Here is a 21,419-nt window from a genome sequence, read left to right as displayed (position 1 = left end):
GGTCCAATCTCTTGAGCAGATGCCCCTTACAGCCATTTCGCAAATGTGAAAAAAAGACAACAGGAAAAGCTGGCAAGGGTTAAAAAGCAAAAAATGTTTAAGTCAAAAAAAGGTGACTGTCCAGCTACAATGTCAGTAGCCACTTGACCTGCATAATTAGAGAGAGGCAGGCTCTTCTTTTCCACTTCTATTTGCGCATTGGGAAGAATGCAGGCCCTGTTAAAATATTTTTGGTGTTTCACTTGTAAACCACATGTAATAGTACAATATTGCAAAGCAAAGACTGACTCGAAGAGAAGAAAGATTATCAGCCAATCATAGAATTTTTCATTTTCTTGGTATATAGGAAGCATACCATTGACTTATTCTGCAAGGTCGAATTTAACAAGTTCAAAAAATTACAAAACTAGCAATCAGAAGAACTTAGCTGGAAAAAAAGATCGACAGATTGGTGAACTTTTTATCAAGTCAATTGCTGGCACAATTACACCATGACTCGCTAATCACCTCAATCTGGCCCAGATATTTTAAAAAAAGGTGTTGCAGTTTAATTTCTTTCATCAGTAAATACCTCTAACCATTAACCGGACAGCAATTGTGCTTTGCTAGATAAGCAGCAAGCTCTGTAGCACTAAAAACCTGAAGAATTTATTTTTAAAGTAGTAGGAAACTATATAAAGGCACTATCCTGACATCTCATTCTGAAAGAGATTTTTCCAAAGCAACTGTTGATCTACAAATCTGTTCTTTTGCTCAATTTATCTTCTGCTGTAGAATTGAGTATTAGCCTGGAGGATATTGACAGTATCTTGCACTAACCATTAGGACAAGTGGGTGGAACTCACTACTTTAGGTCATACATTACAAGTACACAAACACTCCAGGAATTCACAACATTCACCAGATCAAAAGTCTCTCAATCTTTTGTTCTGAGCTAGAAAATGTGAATGTAGCATATAAAATTCACATATAAATAAGGCTTTACCACCACTTGTTTTATTAACACTAAATACACTATTGACCTGAAGTTTCTTCTCTATAGCTAAAGTGTACGAGACACCAGAACAGACAATAGTCCTGTTACCAGGGGTATGCAAGATTGTCCAATTATTCTACACAAAAAAAAAGCTTATTTCTTACTTCGCTTTGAAGCAAGCTTCAATGCCATTGACAAGTAATTCAAAAAGTGGCAAGTGTATTGACATCGAAACGCTTGAAAGTTAGAAATCTGATCAAAGCCCAAATTAAAAATTTATATTTCTAATCATAAATATGTAGGTTTGAGAGTCCAATTATTAATCATTGCTTCAGCCTAGGCAACAGTTGTGCACTTAAAGCTGGAAGATAGCTGAATTAATCTTCCCATTAATTACAAATTCATAATATGATCCATAAGCCTGTGCTGCACATCTCCCAGGAGGTCTGAGAATGAAGGGTGGGACACCCCTAGCCAATCGTGGACAGGAAAACTAAATCTCAAGACGTGATCACGTTTCATATCAAATGAAGTACAAGTTTCATTCTGCATTATGCTGAATCATCATTCAGCTGGACAAAATGCCAGTCATCTTTGGAGAAATCTCCACTGCCATTCTGCTAAAGTTTAGATCCCTGAAAATGATTTCTAGGACACAATTAGTTTTCACTTGAATAACAGTCAACTCTGAACAGTCCAACAAACCTGATTCATTTCTTCAATAACAGATAAAGGTAGTGTAGTTGATCTTGTATATAGGGACATTGTATTAAAAATGCCCTTTTGAAAAACAAAAGTCAGGTTTAAAAAAAAAATGAGTTGTTAGCAGAATTGAAATCGATGGAATTAATAGGACTAGTGCCAGCATTGGGGGGAAAAAGAAAAGAGGGGTGGGGGAAGGGGCGAAGAGAGAAGAAAAAAAATTGACTAAGCAGAGAGCAATGCGAAAGCGCTGCTTGTCAGGAAAATTCATACAAAAAAGAATCAATATTGGTTTTGTGCATTAGGGAACAATAATTCAGAAGGAAAGAAAAAAGGGAGCAACAGACTGCTGTAAAATTACAACCAATATTACTTTGCACAAAGACGGCACAGTCAACCATTGGTCTCCACAGAACTTGGTATGTATGCTTACCTTCATATTTTAAAAATCAGTATCAGTAGACAGCTGTTACAAAAACAAAACCACTGATCTTCATTGAATATATATCAAACCATTAGTAATAATACCCAGGTTTCATTCTCGCCTGCCTAAAATGTCAGTTTCAGTAACCATTCTGGACTTAGAATTTCTTGCTTCCAGGGTATTTATTGTTGAAGAGGCTGATGCCAGCTTTTGAGGCAGTCCGTTTCACCTTGTCCAGGGTGGTCTTTTTGATAGCAGCAGGGGAAACGGTCTCTTGGTCAGCCATACACTGCAGCTCCCTGAACAAAGAAGAAGAAAAAATAAAAGAGGAAAGGACTCATGGATAAGTGCAAGAGCAAGTTGCGAAATGTGTGGAATAAATTCTTATAGCAAGGTGTGGAACAGTCTGCACCCTGATAAGGGTCTGCTCTCTTTACTTGTGCATTCATATCAAACATACACCTTTGCAAAACAAAAGTAATTTGCAAGGTAGGCTTTCTTTCCACCAAGAAAGCCAATATCAAATCTTGGTTATTCAACAAAACAATGAAGCAGCACTGGATGAGGGAAGGTAAGGAGGAGAAAGGGAGTTGGTAACTTGGGCCAAACAAACTTATCCCAAAATTAGTCTAGTGAAACAACGGAGAAAGAGGCCACCTTAAATAAACTTTTTTTCCCCTAAAAATTTAGAGATTTTTAAAATCCACTTACAGGATTCAGGTGTCACTGGCTGGACCAGCATTTATTACCCATTTCTAATTCCCAAAGAGTCAACCACATCTGTGGGTCTGCAGCAAAGCTCCTTTTAAGCTATGTAGCCACTAAAAAAAAGGTCAACACTGTTCCCAGCATCAACCTACAGTTTCAGAAAGTATGAGGTCTGCACAGAAGTGGAAAGAATTAGAGGGAACCTAGGAGTGGTGTCACATGTAGGCTGGACTAGTTAAGGATGGCAGTTTCCTTCCCTAAAACAAAAAAGAGGAATTAGTGAACAAGAGGTGGACTTGCAGTTGACAGGGGAAGGGCAAACAAAAAACAAATGAAACGAAACAGACACACACCTTGTTCTCACACATGATGCCTCAACAGCATTGATGAGTAGACTGCGGAACCCCCCGCTCTCCAGGAAGTGTATAGCATGGATGGTTGCACCACCTGGTGAACAAACATTATCTTTCAGTTGCCCAGGGTGCTGTTCTGACTCCAGCAGCATCTTTGCTGCTCCCTGTCGACAGAGAAACAAGAAACATGGAGGACTTACAATCCTTTGCCATTTAAAACAAAACGCACCACAAGTTTAGAAAATCAAAGTTGCAGAAAAACTACTGCAAAGGTTTGCATTTGAACAAATCAGTAACTTATTACAATTACTTCACCTCAAATGGACAAGACTCAAATTTTCGAACCAAATAACGTACTGGCAAGTTGATGCACAAAACCAATACAGAAGTTTAAATGGAGCAGCTCCTGAGCGGCAATAACACCAGCAGATCTTTATCCATATATACTGCAGGTAAACGGTGGAGAGATTAAGAAATGACAGTGATTTACTAACCAGCAATGCTTGAGCACCAAGTCGAACAGCCAACCTACGAGTGAGACCCATCTTCACTCCACCATCTGCTAAAGCATCTATTGCTGTGAAAGCCTGGAAATAATCAGATTACATTTCTTTGTCGTGGAACATACACTCTTCAACTCATTTGCAAATCCTTTTCTTTCATTCCTCTCACCAACCTCCAACATCGATGAGGTGATCCACAGCTGTCTCAGAGGTGGACAATTTCACTCTGGACGCCTAAGAGTCACTCAATCAAAATCTACACATCTATAACATTGGCAACTTTGAATTATACATCACCTTTAATGCAGTAAACTTTCCAATGTGCTTTGTGCCAAAACAAAAACACAAAAATCTACTATCAAGTCAAATAAGGAAGAGATACTCAGGACAGGCAATGACAAGCTTGGTCAAAGAGGTAGGATGTTAAGTAGCAGCTTAAAAAGGAGGGGGTAGAAAGAGGTTTATGGAGATAATGCAAGGGCTTGAATCCGAGACAACTGAAGTTGAAAACTGAGGATGTACAAGGGATGAGAAGAGAGATTTCAGGATTGTTGAGGCAGAGGTGGTTACAAAAAATAAAGATAATTCAGACCAAGGAAGGATTTAAAACTAATTATACAACAGATGTTGTCAGATCTAAACCCAATAGAGAACAGGGGACTAGGAGTGACGGATAGATGAAAGAAAAGGAATTGGTATAAATTAGGTGGGGGAAAATTGAGTTTTAGATAAGCTCATGTTTAGATGAGACAGGCTGAGAAAGAGATGGGAAACAAATATTGGAAACTTTGACAATCACCTGCCTTCTCAAATTTCTTCACAAAATTTCCTTGGGAGGTTTTATTAAGCTATGTAGTAATGGGTACATTGGAGGGGATTCTGAGGGACAGGATTTGCATGTATTTGGAAAGATAAGAATTGATTAGGGATAGTCAACATGGCATCGTGCATGGAAGTCATGTCTTACTAACTTGATTGAGTTTTTTGACGGAGTGACAAAAGAAGATAGATGAAGGCTGAGTAATGGATGTTGTATACGTCGACTTCATTAAGATGTTCAACAACATTCCACATGGTAGACTGGTTAGCAAGATTAGGCGCATCGAATTCACGGAGAGCGATACAAAATTGGCTTTAAGGTCGGAGATAGAGGGTAGTGGTGGAGGATTGGTTTTCAGACTGGAAGCCTGTGACCAGTGGTGTGCCGCAATGTTCAGTGCTTGGCCCATTGCTTTTTGTCATTTATATAAATGAATTGGATCTGAATAGATGATGTATGCTTAGTAAGTTTGCAGGGGAGGCAATGGCCTAGTGGTATTATCACTGGACTGTTAATCCAGAGACCTGGATAACATTCTGGAGACCCAGGTTCAAATCCCGCCATGGCAGATGGTGGAATTTGAACTCTAAAAGTATCTGGAATTAAGAATCTAATGACGACCATGAATCCATTGTCGATGGTCATAAAAACCCACCTGGTTCACTAATGTCCTTTAAGGAAGGAAACTGCTATCCTTACCTGGTCATACCTTACAGCAATGTGGTTAACTCTGAACTGCCCTCTGGGCAATTAGGGATGGACAATAAATGCTGCCTAGCCAGGACATCCTCATCCCATTAATAAATAAGGGGGGAAAAAAGCAGACACCAAAATTGGTGGTGTAGTGGATAGCAAAGAAGGTTACCTCAGAGAACAACGCGACCTTCATCGGGGGGCCAATGGGCCAAGAAGTGGCAGATGGAATTTAATTTAGATATTTGTGTATGCTGCATTCTGGAAATGCAAATCAGGGCAGGTCTTATACAATTAATGATAAGAAATCCTGGGGAGTGTTGCTGAACAAAGAGACCTTGGAATGCAGGTTCATAGTTGCTTGAAGGTGGAGTCACAAGGTGATTCAGTAGTGAAGGCATTTGGTACATTTGCCTTTATTGGTCAGTGCACTGAGTATAGGAGTTGGGAGGTCATGTTGCAGCTCTACAGGACATTGGTTAGGCCACTTTTGGAATAATATATGCAATTCTGGTCTCCTTGCTACAGGGAAGATGTTGTGAAACTTGAAAGTATTCAGAAAAGATGTATACAAATGTTGCCAGGATTGGAGTTTGAGCTATAGGGAGAGGCTGAGGGGTGACCTTATAGAGGTTTATAAAGGTCATGAGGGGCATGGATAGGCTGAATAGCCAAAGTCTTTTCCCCAAGGTAGAGAAGTCCAAGACTAGAAGGCATTGGTTTAAGGTTAAAGGGGAAGGATTTAAGAGGGACCTAAGGGACAACGTTTTCACATGGAGGGTGGTGCATCAAGGAAGTGAGCTGCTAGAGGTGGTGGAGGAGGCTGGTACACTTACAACATTTAAAGAGGCGGCTGGATGGGTACATGAGTAGAAAGGGTTGAGAGAGATATGGGCCAAATGAGATTAGATTAAATTTAGGAAATCTGGTTGGCAAGGATGAGCTGGACCAAAGTGCCTGTTTCCAAGCTATACATCTCTATAATCTAAAGGCTTAGTAAAACAAGAGGACTGTTCAGAAATGAGAGACTGAAAAAAATCAAAAATGGCCCAAACACAAGTTAAGATCTAAAGATACTTACTTGAATAAGGAGGTCCAAAGATTGTGGTGTAAGAATAAGTGAATTAATTCGCATGGGAATGATAAAACAAAATCACTTGATATTTCTTCTTCTCAAAACATTTTACAAAGCCAAATGATGAATGGAAGTAAAACAAAGGTTTGCACAAGAAGGAAGAAAAAAAGATTTCCTACTAAATATCTTTAAAATGCAAGTTTACATCTAGGAATTAAATAGAAATAAGCCATTCAGCCCAACTAGTTAACACTAATGTTTATACTCCACACAAACCTCTCAGGTCTTCTTCAAACTCATCCCCATCATTGTAAACATCTTGCAATTTACCCCCATCTTTTCTCAGAATCATTATAGTAGAGAAGGTGACCATTTGGCCCATCATGTCTGTACTGGTTCTCTGAGTGAGCAATACACCTAGTATCATTCCTCCACCTTCTCCCTATGAACCTGCATATTCCTTCCTTTCAGATAACAATCCAACTTCCTCTTGAATGCCTCAATTGAACCTCTCACCACCACACATAGGCAGCACATTCCAACAACCAGCTACTTGCTGCATTGGAAGATATTTTCCTCACATCTCCATTGCTTCTTTTGCCAGTATTACCTTAACTGTATCCTCATTCCCAATCTTTCTACCTTCCCCTGATGTACTCTGTCATTTCTGTTACTGAATACCCCTCAAAAGCACCTCTCAACCTTCTCTTCACCAAGGTAAACAGTCCCAGCTTCTTCAATCTATCTACATGATAACAAGTAGTTACTGAATGAATTTGGGATATCAGATGTGTTATGTAGATCTTTAATCTGGTTATCTTTGTGTTGTGTGCTTACGCTCAAGAGACTAATGGCCTGTATTGGAAATGCTTTACATTATGAGTTTTTTTTTAAAAAATCCATTCATGGGATGACGGCATTACTGGATAGGTTCTCATTTATTGCCCATTCCTAATTACCCAGAGAGCAGTTAAGAGTCACCACATTGCTGTGGTTCTGGAGTCACATGTTAGACCAGACCACGCAAGGATGGCTCTTTCCTTCCCTAAAGCACATCAGTGAATCAGATGGATTTTTCTTAACAATCGACAATGGATTCATGGGTTTTTTTAAAATTGAATTCAAATTCCACAATCTATCATAGCAGGATGCAAACCAGGGTCTCCTGGATTAACAAAAACCGAAAGAGAAAAAAAATAGTCATTTCAGGTCCAGAGACCCTTCTTCAGAACAGTTCTGAAGGGTCACCAGACCCGAAACATTAACTGATTTTTTTTTCTTCACACATGCTGCCAGAACTGCTGAGCTTTTCCAGCAACTTCTGTTTTTGCTCCTGATTAACAGTCCAGCAATAATACCACTAGGTATTGCCTCCCCTCAGGTTCTTATTCATAACTGCATTTAAAATATTGTACATGGCTTGCTGTCCTGACTGATGATACTGAGAATCTGGAGTAGTGTCCCTGGAGATTCTGCTCCTGCCTTCACAATTCATGTACTTTTTGTGACTTTCTTGGAAAGAAGTAGTAGTTTAAAAAAAAACTACATTACTGATGTTCCTCATCCCACATTGTTCTAAGAATCTTGTGGAAAATGGTGTTTCTCTGGCCCTTTAGTTTCTCAAATTTGAGCACTTGTTGATGGCTGTATTTTGTGCCCCAAAAGGGACAGGCTTGGTACATACATAGGCAGGGCCACTGCCACTGAGCCCAGTGACTGCATCAATCAGATCCTCCTCCACCTCCACACAGTACCCGACACTGGCCATCAGTTGCTCCAACAGGTTCCCGTCTTCGACCTCTGCGTGCGTTCCTGTGGCATACACCGTAGCCCCCTCTCGTACAATCACAGGGGTGTTGGTCATCAAGCGGATCACTTTCGGGAATTGGTGCACAGAGGACAGTTTCTGCAATACCAAGCAGCTATGTAAAAAAAGTGCCATAGCTAAACTGTATAACCTATTTACATAATGGCAGGCCATTCAGCCCAATTGGCCTATCCCAGTTTCTTCTCATCCCTCTTTGTAGAATCACATCACTACATCCTTTTATGCCTTTCTACCTCACATTTAGCTACCATTCCTTTGAATAAATCTCTGCCTTGAGTTTATCAAGTAGTTACTTAAAATTATAGGTGGAGTCCTTCAATGTAAATAGACTGCATTCTGAATGCTAACCAGGTCAGGAGGACTTCATTCACTTGGAGACTCCTACTGCACACAGCTTTCAAAACAGGATAGATGGAGGAAGAATCTTTCCTTCAAAAGTACACAGAGCAGGTAGGAGAGAGTCAGTCCCACTAGCCTGCACTGCCAGTCAACTAGATCCATGTGGTGAGGAGGCACTCATGACATTATCAGAAAGCATTGAGAGCGTGTATTGCAGTTGTTTGGAATGGCCAAGGGAGTCAGTACTCAGTAAATCTGTAGCACCCAGCTACTGCTGTAAGACAGTTACTCTATTTTCAACATTGCTGATTTCCATGTTTTTGCATGTTAAAAATATAACGTTACTTTAAACTATTAGACCATAACCAGATTGATGGCAAGACATTTGGCGTGTGACACGCATTCTACAATGTAGCTGAATTTAAAAACCACAAACAGCCAGCTAAATTTCTAAAACAACCTTTGCAGTTGTCAAGTTTGTAAGAATTTAGCATTTTCTTCTTCCCATACTTTATTCTCAACCTAAAGCCTGTAGTGGTCACCAGCTTTCACATACATTAATATTCCATTTGGAGAAGCAACATGTCAGGGCTTGGGGCAGAGGCATTGAGCTGCTATCTTATACACTGATTGTGCACTTCGCAGTTCAGTCCAGAAACTGGGACTCAGTGCGTCCACTGGGAATCTGAATCCGCACAGACGTGTCAAAACAGTCTGAAAATTGAACCATAAAAAAAGTGTTTGAAACACAGACTATAAAACTGAAAGCAAAGACATTTTTCAGTGCAAATTATCCTGAACAAATTTCTTTCAATCAGCCACCGAGCAAGCGGGTGAGCTTAGTTACTCATCGCATTGCTCCTCGTGGAATGCTGTATCTGAAATGATGCCTGTGTGCCCCCAAACAAAAGGTCATTCTCCACATCAAGTGATGTGGGCCAATTGGCATTCATTGAATGTGACAACACAGGAGGGTATTCATCATGGCAGACCTGCACTCACTCTGGAAGAACTTTAACCCATTCAACTTTTAAATTTTCTTTATCAAATATTTCACACAAATTTCTTTTACATTGTACAGAAATTAGCTCCACAAACATCATAAACCATAACCTCAGATCTTCCTAAATTCACAATTGCACTGACATTTTAATGACTGTACTGGTACTTAAACAAAATTCAAGTGAAAAATCATTAGACTCAAGCCCTACCTTCTCTATGGAGTTAATGGTGACTCCAGCAGCACAAGACACAATCAAGTGGCGGTCTTCAATATCAGGAGCAATTTCATCCAGTACGAAGGGGATAATGGGTGGCTTGACAGCAAGAAATAGTACATCGCTCTTTTGAACAGTCTCCTTGTTGCTCAGGGAGAAATTGACACCAAGTTTCTACAAAATTAAAGAAAAAGAACTGGAAAGATTAATGAATGTGCATCACACACAATTCAGTTTTTCTAACTCACTTCCCTAAAGTTAAAATACAATTATGCAAACCACAATGATTCAATAGACATTCTGTCTGTGGTTAAAACGTCATAAAAGTCATTGGAGCGATCAGAACCACTGATCTCAGACTGGACTTGGTCCCATTCACTCCCTCCTTTTCAGGAACAGCTTCAACAAGTAAAGTCATAAGACCATGACTAGGACAGCCAGACCCCATGGCATGCTCCATCTTCCAATTAACTCCATTTTCCTGCATTCATTCGGAGACTCTTAATGCTACTGAAAAAACAAAGATCTACCAATGTAAGTTTTGAAATTGTCAATTGAACTCCGGCCATCTCCCACCAAACTCCGATTTTGAAAGGGAAAAAAATTCCAGGTGATTCCGCATCCTTTTATGTGAAAAAGCTTTCTGACATCATTATCAAATCACAAGAGCACGAACCAGATCAGAGATTCGGTAACACTGCTCTGCTTATTCAGGAGATTCGATTGCAAGGAGGATATAAGAAGTTTTACTAAAGTCTTCATGCCTTGCTTTGTTCCTTCTCCTCAAAGTTGCGGATGTTCCTGCAAGTTGAATGCAAATCTGAATTTGCAACCATCTCCTACACTCTGCATGAACAGTCAAATGTGATTAATTCCAGTTTTGAAAATGCAACATGCCCTTTTATAATTATTTGCTAATCATCTCTACGTGAAATTCTACTGAGTACTTTGGTGACTCAATGCAGCAGATTTGTAAACAGGGAGTGATCATTTTGGCAGTGTTATTTTTCTGCCACTCTAGTGATAGACACAAATCGATTGAGGTTTAGGCAACAGGGAGTCACGTGTTTAGAGTGCACAGCAGACTGTTTGCTTTGTACAGCAGGCTGTCACTGCTGGTTTCTTTCGAAAGAAAAATCTTAACTCAAAAAAAAAAGAGAGATTTAGCAAACTGCTCTTAAGGCAACAATTTCCTTTGAGGGCAATGCAGAACAAAGCGAAACCAGATTGGATGGAAAAACTGACATAGGTCAAAACAGAAGTCAGTTTGCAGGTCCAGCAGAAATAATTGAAGCATTTTAAGCATGAACTCTCCAATACTGCCTCAGCCCCAGCACTGTCACACAGTTAGAAGAATACCTATGCTAAAATTTACACTGCAGCACAGCTAGAAACAACCCTGATATGTAAACACAGGTGGGACATTCACACACAGAGACACACATACCACGCTATGTTGTGCACAGCCAGCGAAGGTCGTTTTCACAAGATTCGTTATGCTCGGCCCCACAAAGTGAAAAAAAGGGTTAGTGTTACAGTGGACTGGAAAAGCAAACAGTGCCTCATACCCTCAGACCTCCAACAGTGGGCAAATCCTGGTCTGGCGAACTTGCTGTAATCTTGTGAGCAGCTAAGACACCTGAGGAGGAGAAACTGTGTTTCAGGAAATGAAATTCAATTAAAATGGGAAGAAAAGCACCATCCAGTTCTTGACTGTGACCCTGTGGGTTATGCCGCTTCAATGCACATCTAAGTGTTTTTCCAAACACACTGGGGAATCTTGCCTTCATTGCCCTTTCAGTGCCAGACACCCATCACCCTCTGTATGAAAAACAAATTCTGAAACTTATTTTAATCCTTTCACAAAGCGCTTTAAGTCAATGCCTCCAATTGACCTATTTCCTACAGGAGACAGGTCAGAGTCTAGTGGTCTACGGCCCAAAAAAGAAAGGCCCTTCGGCCCGTTGAATCTATGCCAGTCAAGAACAACCACTAATTATTCTAATCCCATTTTCCAGCACTGTGGCCATAACCTTGTATGCTTTAGCATCACAGGTGCAGATCTTAATGCTTCTCAAATGTGAGGGCTTCTGCCCCTGTCACCCTTAGGGCTGGTGGGAAATCTGCCTCTAAGCCACTCCACTGATGTCCATCATAATATTATGCTGTGGAATTAAAACTCCCCTCAGCCTCTGTTTCAAAGAAAACAACCCCAACCTTTCACCATGATGAAGAATCTTTCAGAGTGATCATGTCAGAATTTAAACTCAGAACCTCTGTGTTACCATCAGTGTTCTGTGCTATGAGCTCTTTGACAATGCACTAACCCCCCCAAAATAAAAGGCTCAGTTGGAAACTCATTTATTTCAGGTTAATGATCATCCTCAACTACAATTGTTTTTAGAAACTGTTAAAACATTGTGAAGCAATCACCAATGACAGCTCAGTCAATACTGCAATTCTGTTTTATATTCCTCCCATGGATGAGCAGCAGTATCAGCTAAATCACCATCTCTGCAAAACAAAGCAGAATTTAAAATCACAGCAGTAACTCTAAACCCACCCCAAAACCATTATCCATTACAAAATCTATTGGGACTCCCAACAATCTACTAGTAATAGGAACCCTGCCACTGGAGTTGATTTCCAAAGGGTCATTTAGTTGTTGCATGGCTGAGCCAGGAGGTGGATATTCCACCCCCAAGAGTTACCTCCTTGCACTACCAACAGCACCAGGCCATTCACTGAGTAAGGAAGAAATGGATAGATTTGAGAAGCTAAAGGGATCAGGGGTATGTGTAGAGAGGAGAAGTATGGTGCTGAAACAGAAGATCAACCATGATCCTGCAGATTAGTGGGACTAGCTCAATAAGCTGGAGGACCTCTTCCTGTTCCTACATTTCAGCCACTATTGCATTATAACAATGAACTAGAGCATAGTGTGCAGGGAACAATTTCAAAAGTTCACAGAAACCCAAAAACCTGGAAGCATTGTAAACAGAGGATGATGGAATACTACCATTGAAGTTTTAAACTAAGAGATGTGCAGGAGCAGATAGAAAACTAGGGCATAGGTACTTAAAGATTTGAAGGTAGCCAGACAGGTAAAGAGCTGTTAATAAAGCACAATACTCTAGGCTTCATTCATAAGGGTGTTGAGTACAAGAGCCGGAAGGTTGTGATGAACTCTTAAAACACTGGTTAGACCTCAGAAGTTCTGAATGCCATACAATAGCAAGGGTACGAATGCACTGGGGAGAGTGCAGAAGAGCTTTACATGAGAGTGGCTGAAGGATGAGACACTTCAGTTATGAAGACAGATGGGAGAATGCTTTCATTCAAGAGAAGGTGAAGAGGAAATTGAATAGAAATTTTCAAAATCCGAGGGGTTCAAACAGAGTGGATAGGGAGAAACTGTGCCCACTTGTAAAAGGATCATGGGATCAGGAGGCTATAGATTTACAGTGGTCTGCAAAAGAAACAAGTGTATGGTGGGGAAAATTTCATGGCTCAGATTTGGAATGCCGCCACCATCCTTCCAGGCAGCACTAGTTCAATTGAAACATTCTTGATTGTTTCAATTTTAATAATGTGCAGGGTTATGAGGAACAGGCAGCAATTTGGCACTAAGACAATATGATCCAAGCCAGTGTTTACTTGACAGGCCAAATGGCCTCCTTCTGCACTGTGACAATGCTATGATCAGATTCTGTGAATTGGAGATGGAGTTCCCAGGATGTAAGGCACCAACTGAAGTGGAGTCAGAGAGGTGGGGATGATGACAGCAAATTCGGGGCAGGCTTTTCACTCATGCCATGAGTGAATTTTAAGAAAGCCCCTCCCACCCCACTCTATGAGAGGTGGGAAAGTGGCAGAGTTTCCATCCTCCTGTCTTAATACAAAAGGTCTCCTCCATCCCACCTCCAACCCTGAAACTCACTAGGACTTATCCCCAGTCTTATCTAACATGCTAACAAATCTCCTGTAGAGTTGCTCAATAACTCAGACTATACCATTATTTTGAAACAAATGGCAGCAAGGGATTTCAAAGGTCACAGCTAGCAATTCTCCAAAAGTTCACTGATGCATTTTCCACGACTCCACTACTGATCACTGTTGCTCAAATTGAGAAGGATTTTCTATTGAACTGTGAACTGTACTCAAAGCACAACATCAATTGACTGCTAATTATTGCTACCAGAGTAGGGGGAGGGGGGGGGGAAGATAACATGACTTCTTAATGGTACAGATGATACAGACTGGTTTCTGCTTGTCTATATCCTGCCTATCACAGCACTGAATTTAAAAATCAATGCCCTCATCTTCATATTCCTCCACAGCCTCATCTCACCCTCGATCTATAAATTCCTCTAGCATTAGGAGGATATTAAAGGTAAGATTAAACCTCGAAACTTTGAAATTGCTACCTCCACAATCCTTCAAAACTCAAATCTTCCAAGCAATATTAAAAATAAAGCATTGTTGTAACAATAATCAGCATGGATTTGTTAAGGGAAAATTGTGCTTGACTAACTTCAGTTGAAACTAAGTGACGAGGAGGACTGAGGAAACAGTGCAGTTTATGAGATGGACATGGAGTTGAGGAAAGTGTTTTTGACAAGCTCCCTTGTAGCAGACTGGTTAAAAAGAATAAACCATTGGAATCCAGGTGAATGCAGCAAGCTGGATATAAAACTGGTTCCATGGCAGGAAGCAAAGAATAATTACTGACAATTTTTTTTGGCAACTAGAAAGTGGTTTCCAGTGGGGTGCTGCAGGGTTCAGTGGTGGATCCTGTTTTTTATGGTATACATTAGAGATTTGTACAGAGATGTGGGAAGCATGTTCAAGACATTCAGAGACAACATAAAAATAGGCCCCCTGATTGATATTTTGGAGAATAGTTGTACAGCGCAGAAAGGTATCAATGGACTGATCAGGTGGGCAGAAAAGTGGCAAATGGAATTCAACTTGAAGTGAGAGGTGGTGTACTTTAAAAGGTCAAACAAGGCAGAGAAAAACACAATTAGTGGAAGGTGGCTGAGTTGTTTCAAGGAAGTACAGGATCTTGGCGTGAATATTTACAGACTCCTGAAGATACGGCAGGTCAATGAGGCAATTAAGAAAGCATAAGGATTCCTCTGCTTGTATTTTTATATATTGATAGTCTACAGTGTGGACACACCCCTACCCTATCCCTGTAACCCCGGATTTCCCACAACTAATCCACCTAGTCTGCACATACCTGAACACAACGGGCACTTTAGCATGCCCAATCCATCTAACCTGCACATCTTTGGACTGTGGGAGCCAACTTGAGCACTAGGAGGAAACCCACTCAGACACTGGGAGAATGTGCCAACTCCACAGTCGCAGAGGGCAGAATCAAACCCGGGTTCCCGGTGCTGTAAGGCAGCACTGTGCTGCCCAGATACAGAATATAAAAGAGTGGGAAAATTATGCTGGAATCATGTTAATCATTAGTCAGGCCACTAAAGCATTGTATGCAGTTCTGGTCATTACACTGCAGAAAAGATCCAACTGCATTAGACAGGGTGCACAGAAGATTTACCAGGATGTTGCCAGAACCGGCAAAATGCAGCGATGAATAAATATTGGGTAGTCTGAAGTTTTTCTCCTTTGAAGAGAGGAGGCTGAGTTGGGGATTTGAGTAAGGTCTACAAAGGTGAGAGACAAGTCTGACTAGAGTGAATGGAAGAAACTATTCACCTCAGCAGTGAGGTTAGCGATCAGGGACAGTCAACTCTCCAAACAGTCCTATGGACTACAGTGACTTTACTTTAGATTTTAAGAAGCGATTGGCAGAAACATTAAAAGGAAGAGGTTGGTATGGGTCTGGACACATTGCCTAAAAAAGGCAAGGCAGAAACCCTCCACTCTTAAAAGGAATCTGGATTATATGGCATAACCTGTTGGGCCATTGACTAAATTCTGGGAAGTGGAGGAAGCTGGTTGATTCATTTTCCAGCTGGCATAGATCCAGTGTACTAAGGCCTCTCTGTGCAATAGACTTACTATGATTACAAACCCTCAATGTCCTCACTCTCGTCTTGAGAGAGATTCCAACTCCAGTCTGTATCCCACCAGCAGGAGCAGAACCTTCAATAAACTCAGCATCTTATTTTCTACAGTTTCATCAGCTCCAAAACAACGGGGAACATTATGCAATGCACAAAAGGAACCAATAAGCAAATTACTTGAGTTTCAGCTACTGGTGTCACACAGATTGCCTTACAGCTACATCCCTGTGAACAAGAACAGTGGATTAACCTATGGTAACAATGCTTGGTCTTAAAAGAAAGAAGAGTGACAACCCTTCTTCTGAATAGAAGCTTTCAGCCACCACTCTAAACAATCATACATCATAGCTCCTGAACGACATCACCTTACATGAGAAGGTCTATAAACACAGGAAAACCTCTCAAAAAGTACTGCCTAAGTCACAGCAGGAATAAAATATCAAACCAGAGAGGAGAAAGAGACTAAGAGGGATGATTAAAATTTCAGTTTCGAGGATGTGTCTAGAGGACATGTTTGAAAATATCAGAAGGAAGCTGCGAACAGCATGACAGAGACTGTCATTGCTGGTGGCATCTAGCAGGAGGAGGCAGCTGATGTTGGACCACTGGAGAGCTCAAAGGACTACACAATGGGACAAGATCACAATATGGAAAGGAGTTATTTCTAGACCAGAATCAATTCCTCAGTGAATCACAAGTCCAAAGATGTCAGCAAGGACAACAGTGGTGGGTTTGAGAACAAATCACTTGAAGTAGAGTTTGGGGCAAGCTCAAGTTTATAGAAGGAGGGAGAGAGATTGGGAGCAGCAATTCACACACTGGCTTAACCATGTCCAAAATGAACACGAGTGAATCAAAAATCAGCTTTTGAGTGGAATGAGCGCAGCCAGAGACAGAACCTGCTGCAGTGGTGAAATGTAAGAATTAGAGTCTGTATCACCTAATAAGGTCAGCATTGGTCATGGGTGGAGGGATGCAACATTAACAAAGAGCACTTTTACGCTGAGAGTGGGAAAGGGAGGTTCAGGGGCATGATATTAAAGTTACGAATGATTTAGTAGGCGGGGGAGACAAAAAAAATGGTGAAATAGAGGGCGCTGAGCCATAGGAAGGGGTGGCAATAGGCCAGAGTTGGAGTTGACCACAATCCCAATAACATTTCGCTCAGGCTGGACTGAAAGAAGATGTGACTGGTCCCAAGATGTGATGTCAGACATAGCACAGGTAACGAGAAGTCGGGAAACCAAGGGTTACAGGGAAAGGGCAGGAAAGTGGACGTGAGGAATATCAGGTCATCTATGATCTTACTGAGTGGTCTTGAGGGGCCGAGCGGCCTAATCATGTTCCGATTTCTTATGGTCTTATACAGGGCCAAGAAAGGAGATGGAGACCAAGACGTGTGGTCCCCCAAGGGAATAAATTGGCCAGTCAATAGGACACTGGTCTGCAAACACTGCAGCAACTGAAGCTCCCAGCAACGTTTCCGAGTCACCCGCGAAGAACACACCCCACAGCAGAGCTACCTGTCCCCCCGGGGAAAGTCTCACCTGCGGCTGTGAAGCCTCGGGCTAAAGCGAAGGCCAACTGGCCGGCTCCAATGAATCCAACACTCATTTCTTATTCTTTTGTGATGGCAGTCCGGAAGGTGATGTCCAGAAACGTTTTACCTGGAACGCAAAACACAAACCCGAAATCAGTCAGACTTCCCGGAAAGGAGTCCAGTCGATCTCCTCGATGAAATAGCTCCTTAAAGGTAAGCTAACGTCCAGATTCCCCAACGAAAAGCAGCCGCCCTGCTCCTGGGGGAACTAACTCCGACAACGTGGCTCGGAAACGTATCGAATCAACCGACACTTTTTTATATCTCTCCAGAGCGACAGCCGCATCGACCAATGGGTTTGAGTGTTATAGCCAGGACCCGCCCATCTGCTCGTCAGAAACCAATAAGGAAAGAGAAGGGCGGGCTCCTGGGATAAAGTTACATTGAGCCCCGCGACGTGAGCCCACATTGCATCATCTCACCAGCGCTTTCTGTCTCTCTGGGTGAATGTGCCTCTCTTACTGGCATGATACTGCACCAAAAGCGCCACTTGCCCAACAAGGCGCTAGCCGGGACGGTGGCTTGTCTTTTACTGGCGAGCGATTTGAGCACAAATACCATGGCTGCCATCCCCATCTCAGTAACTCAGATGATGCTGCACTGTCGGAGTCACTGCCTTTCAGATGAGACACTAAGCATGTTTTCTTTCATTTATCCACAGGATGAGGGCACCACTGGCTGGGCCAGCATTTATGCTCATATGCCCCAGTGGGTAGATAAGAGTCAACCACATTGCTGTTGGTCTGGAGTCACATACAGTCCAGATATGGCAGTCTCCTTCCTTCCCTAAGGGACTCAGATAACTCCGTAGAGGCTAGTATCACCAAGTCACCCTTTATTTACATGTGGAGAGAACTAGACACTGACCACAGGTCTCAGAGTAAACAGAATCTCTGACACTCCCGTTGAAACCTGTCAGTCAGATTGGACTCATATTCACCTTGTTACAATCACTACAGCAAGTTTGATGAACCAGATGGGTTTTTCCTCCAACAATCAATAATGGATTTGTTAGCCTCTGGATTTCAGATTATTATTGAATTCAAATTCCAACACTTGCCACAGCGGGATTTGAACCTGGTTTCCTCGTACATTACATGGGTCTTTGGAGTAACAAACCAGTGCTAATACCACTAGGCCATCACTTCCCCATGCATTGTAAGGTGGGCACAAAATACCCCAACATGGCAACCCCACTGCTGGATCAAACCTCTTGAAAGATCAAAAATTTTGGCATAAAAATCATGAGTATTTTTTGGTTAAAATCTAATTAATATAAATTGCAAATGATTTGTAAACCTCCTTTATATGAACTAGGAGCAGGAGTTGGCAATTTAGCCGCTGAATCGAGCTCTGCCATTTAATCCAATCGTGGCTGTTCTCGGACTGCTGGAGAGACACTGCAGATCTGGCAGCATCCATAGACAGAAAAACAGAGTTAACACTTTGAGTCAGTTGGCTGGATGGCCACTATGAAGCAGATAGGTACTGGCATCCCAGTGAAAAAGGAGCTACATACTTGTGGTGGAGGGATTCCCGTAAGATCATAAGGCATAGGACCAGAATAGACCATTCAGCCCATCGAGTCTGCTCTGCCATTGGCTGATCTAATAATCCTCAATTCCATTTCCTGCCTTTTCCCCATAATCCTTGATTCTCTAATTTATTAAAAATCTATGTCAGCCTTGAATAATCTTAATGACTCAGGCACAACAGCCCTCTGCGGTAATGAATTCTACAGATTCACTACCCTAAGAGAAGAAAGTCCTCATCATCTCTGTTTTAAGTGTGTGACCCCTTAATGTGAGGTTCTACAGATTTCTGCAGTCTTTCTCTCTTTAAATAATATTCAGCTCCTCTATTCTTCCTACCAAAGTGCATAACCTCACATTTTATTCTGGTAATTATGGTGCTGTAACTTTGGGCAAAGAACTGAAGAAGAAGGATTCATTTTAACCTGTTAAACTTTTGATTCTGAAGAAGAGTCACACCAGACTCAAAATATTAACTCTGTTCCTGTCTCCACAGATACTGCCAGGCCTGCTGAGGTTCTCCTGCATTTTGTGTTTGTGTATTTTCGTTATGGTTTTGCTTATGCATGCAAATTCTACAAGGATGATATTATTGTTCAAGCTTGGAGGGAAATTATGAATAAAAAATGTGGTTTAAACTTGTCTATTTAAGTTACAGCCTAGCAAAACTGGGAATGTTCTCCTTGGAGCAGAGGAGATTGACATCTGGTTTCCAATTGTGAATTACACCAATTAATTAAATCATGAAAAACTGCTTCTAGGTGGCAGAAGAGGAGATACATTTATAACAAATGGCAAAAAAAATCCAGAGAGATAATAATAAGCTAAAATAAAAAACTGCAGAACCTAGAAATCTGAAGCAAAAACAGAAGGTGTTAGAGAAACTCAGCAGGTCTAGCAGCATCAGTGGAGAGAGAACAGAGTTAACATTTTGAGTCCATAACTATTTATCAGAACTGAAAACAGCTGGGAAATGGTTGTAATTCATGCTGATGATGGGGAATGGGTTGGGGGGAGGTGTTATTTGCATAGGTGGAGCCCAGAAAAAGAGAAAAAAGACTAACGATTGTTGATATTAAGCTGTGAGAGAGATGAATGCTCAATCAGTACTAACAGGAAGTGTGAATAGTTGAACATGGGTTGGCTGTGCTGGGAGCAACCCATGAGTAGCAAACATGGAGGGAAGTTTCATGCTCTGGAATTGTTAAACTTGATATTTAGACCTGAAAGTTGTAAGATACCTAGGCGAAAGATGAGGTGTTTTTCCTCCAGCTTGTGTTAAGCTTCGAAAGAACACTGCAGCAGGTCCAAGACAGGAATGTTGGCTGGGAATATGGTGGTGTGTTAAAGTGGCAGGCATTGGGAAACTTGGGAACATTTTTACAGACAGTATAGGTGTTCTGCAAAGCGGTCACCCACTCTGCGTTTCATTTTCCCAGTGTAGAGCAGACCACATTGTGTTCAGTGAATACAAACTAGATTGAGTGAAGTACAGGTAAATCGCTGCTTCACCTGCAAGGTGTGTCTGGGGCCTTGGATAGTGAGGACGGAGCAAGTAAATGGGCAACCGTTTCACCTTCTGTGATTTCAGTTTTTTCTATGTAGTGGGTTATTACCGTCTGGCCGAAAGGATGGTGGAAACAGATTCAATAATAAATTTTAATGAGAAATGGATACATGTATATACTTGAAAAGGAGGAATTTACACGGCTATACAGAAAGAATGGAGGAATAGAACCAAAATAAAACAAAGCACTGTTTGATGCTGGAAATCTGAAACAAAAACAGAGAGTACTGGAGAATCAAAGAGGATCCGGCAGCACCTGTGGAGAGAGAAACAGTTATCATTTTGCTATGTGACCTTTGATATGTCAAAATGGAGGAATAGAACTATGTTGTTAATTCTTCAAAGATGACGACAATGGACATTGTTAATGATTGTATGGCATACACTTAGTCCTCTTTATCCATGCGCTCATGAGGCCAGTCCCAGACTCTCATTTTTTTTCTTTCCCTATTGTCCTTGATAATCTAATCAGGTGGCCCTTCATGGTATACAGCAGTGATATTCTAGCATTTTTTAATTCTCTGCAGGAGGTCCATGCCCCCATCCCTCACAGATAATGAGGACTGGGTGTATAGATAAATATCCTGCACTAAGTTCACTACTTGCCACTCACAAACTGGTGACAGACAGGCAATTGAACAGTCTCAGATCACATTAAATCCTACCTCTTTAAGCAAGCTTTCAGTCAAGTGACCCAGATCATTAGAGTTAACGTTTCGGGTCTGGTGACCCTTGCATTCTGAAGAAGGGTCACCGAACCCAAAACATTAACTCTGTTTTTTCCTTCACAGATGCTGCCAGACCTGCTGAGCTTTTCCAGCAACTTTGTTTTTGTTCCTGATTTACAGCATCCACAGTTCTTTCGATTTTTATTGACCCAAATCATTACATTGGTTAGTGTCACATTTTGTTTGAAAATGCTGCCCTGACATTTCAGGACATTTTGCAGCATCAAAAGTGCTTTATAAACACAGGTTGTTGTTGTAACCATGCCTTCCGATTGCAAATTATTCTAATCCCACCTAATATACAAAAATCCAT

General features: G+C 41.4%; 1 protein-coding gene across 2 annotated transcripts; it reads right to left on the bottom strand.

Annotated features, from left to right (window-relative positions):
• Nucleotides 1-6: 6 nt before the first annotated feature.
• On the bottom strand, nt 7-17,526 carry LOC109913924 (pyrroline-5-carboxylate reductase 1, mitochondrial-like). Of its 2 annotated transcripts, XM_020513487.2 has the most exons (7): nt 17,227-17,526; nt 11,207-11,277; nt 9,633-9,812; nt 7,939-8,160; nt 3,658-3,750; nt 3,164-3,327; nt 7-2,401 (listed from the first exon to the last, which is right to left on the bottom strand). In XM_020513487.2, exons 1-7 carry the CDS (start codon nt 17,291-17,293, stop codon nt 2,260-2,262), a joined length of 939 nt encoding a protein of 312 aa, XP_020369076.1. In that variant the 5' UTR covers nt 17,294-17,526; the 3' UTR covers nt 7-2,259. The 2 variants fall into 2 exon arrangements, with proteins under 2 accessions (XP_020369076.1, XP_048466882.1); XM_048610925.1 differs by lacking the exon at nt 17,227-17,526 and having other exon boundaries at nt 11,207-12,541.
• Nucleotides 17,527-21,419: the final 3,893 nt, after the last annotated feature.

This window comes from Rhincodon typus, chromosome 23 (genome assembly GCF_021869965.1).
Source record: "Rhincodon typus isolate 14 chromosome 23, sRhiTyp1.1, whole genome shotgun sequence".
In the NCBI taxonomy this organism is placed as follows: Eukaryota; Metazoa; Chordata; class Chondrichthyes; order Orectolobiformes; family Rhincodontidae; genus Rhincodon; species Rhincodon typus.
This window is presented reverse-complemented; position numbering and strand designations above follow the sequence as displayed.

What these genes read in the sequence shown, in the direction of transcription:
- LOC109913924 (XM_048610925.1), bottom strand. Translation starts at nt 11,428, where the DNA reads ATGAAGGCAAGATTCCCCAGTGTGTTTGGAAAAACACTTAGATGTGCA. An exon ending in CCACTGTTGGAGGTCTGAGG is followed by an intron (nt 9,813 to 11,206) that starts GTATGAGGCACT and finishes TTAATTTTGTAG; the next exon opens with AAACTTGGTGTCAATTTCTC. An exon ending in CCATTAACTCCATAGAGAAG is followed by an intron (nt 8,161 to 9,632) that starts GTAGGGCTTGAG and finishes TTGGTATTGCAG; the next exon opens with AAACTGTCCTCTGTGCACCA.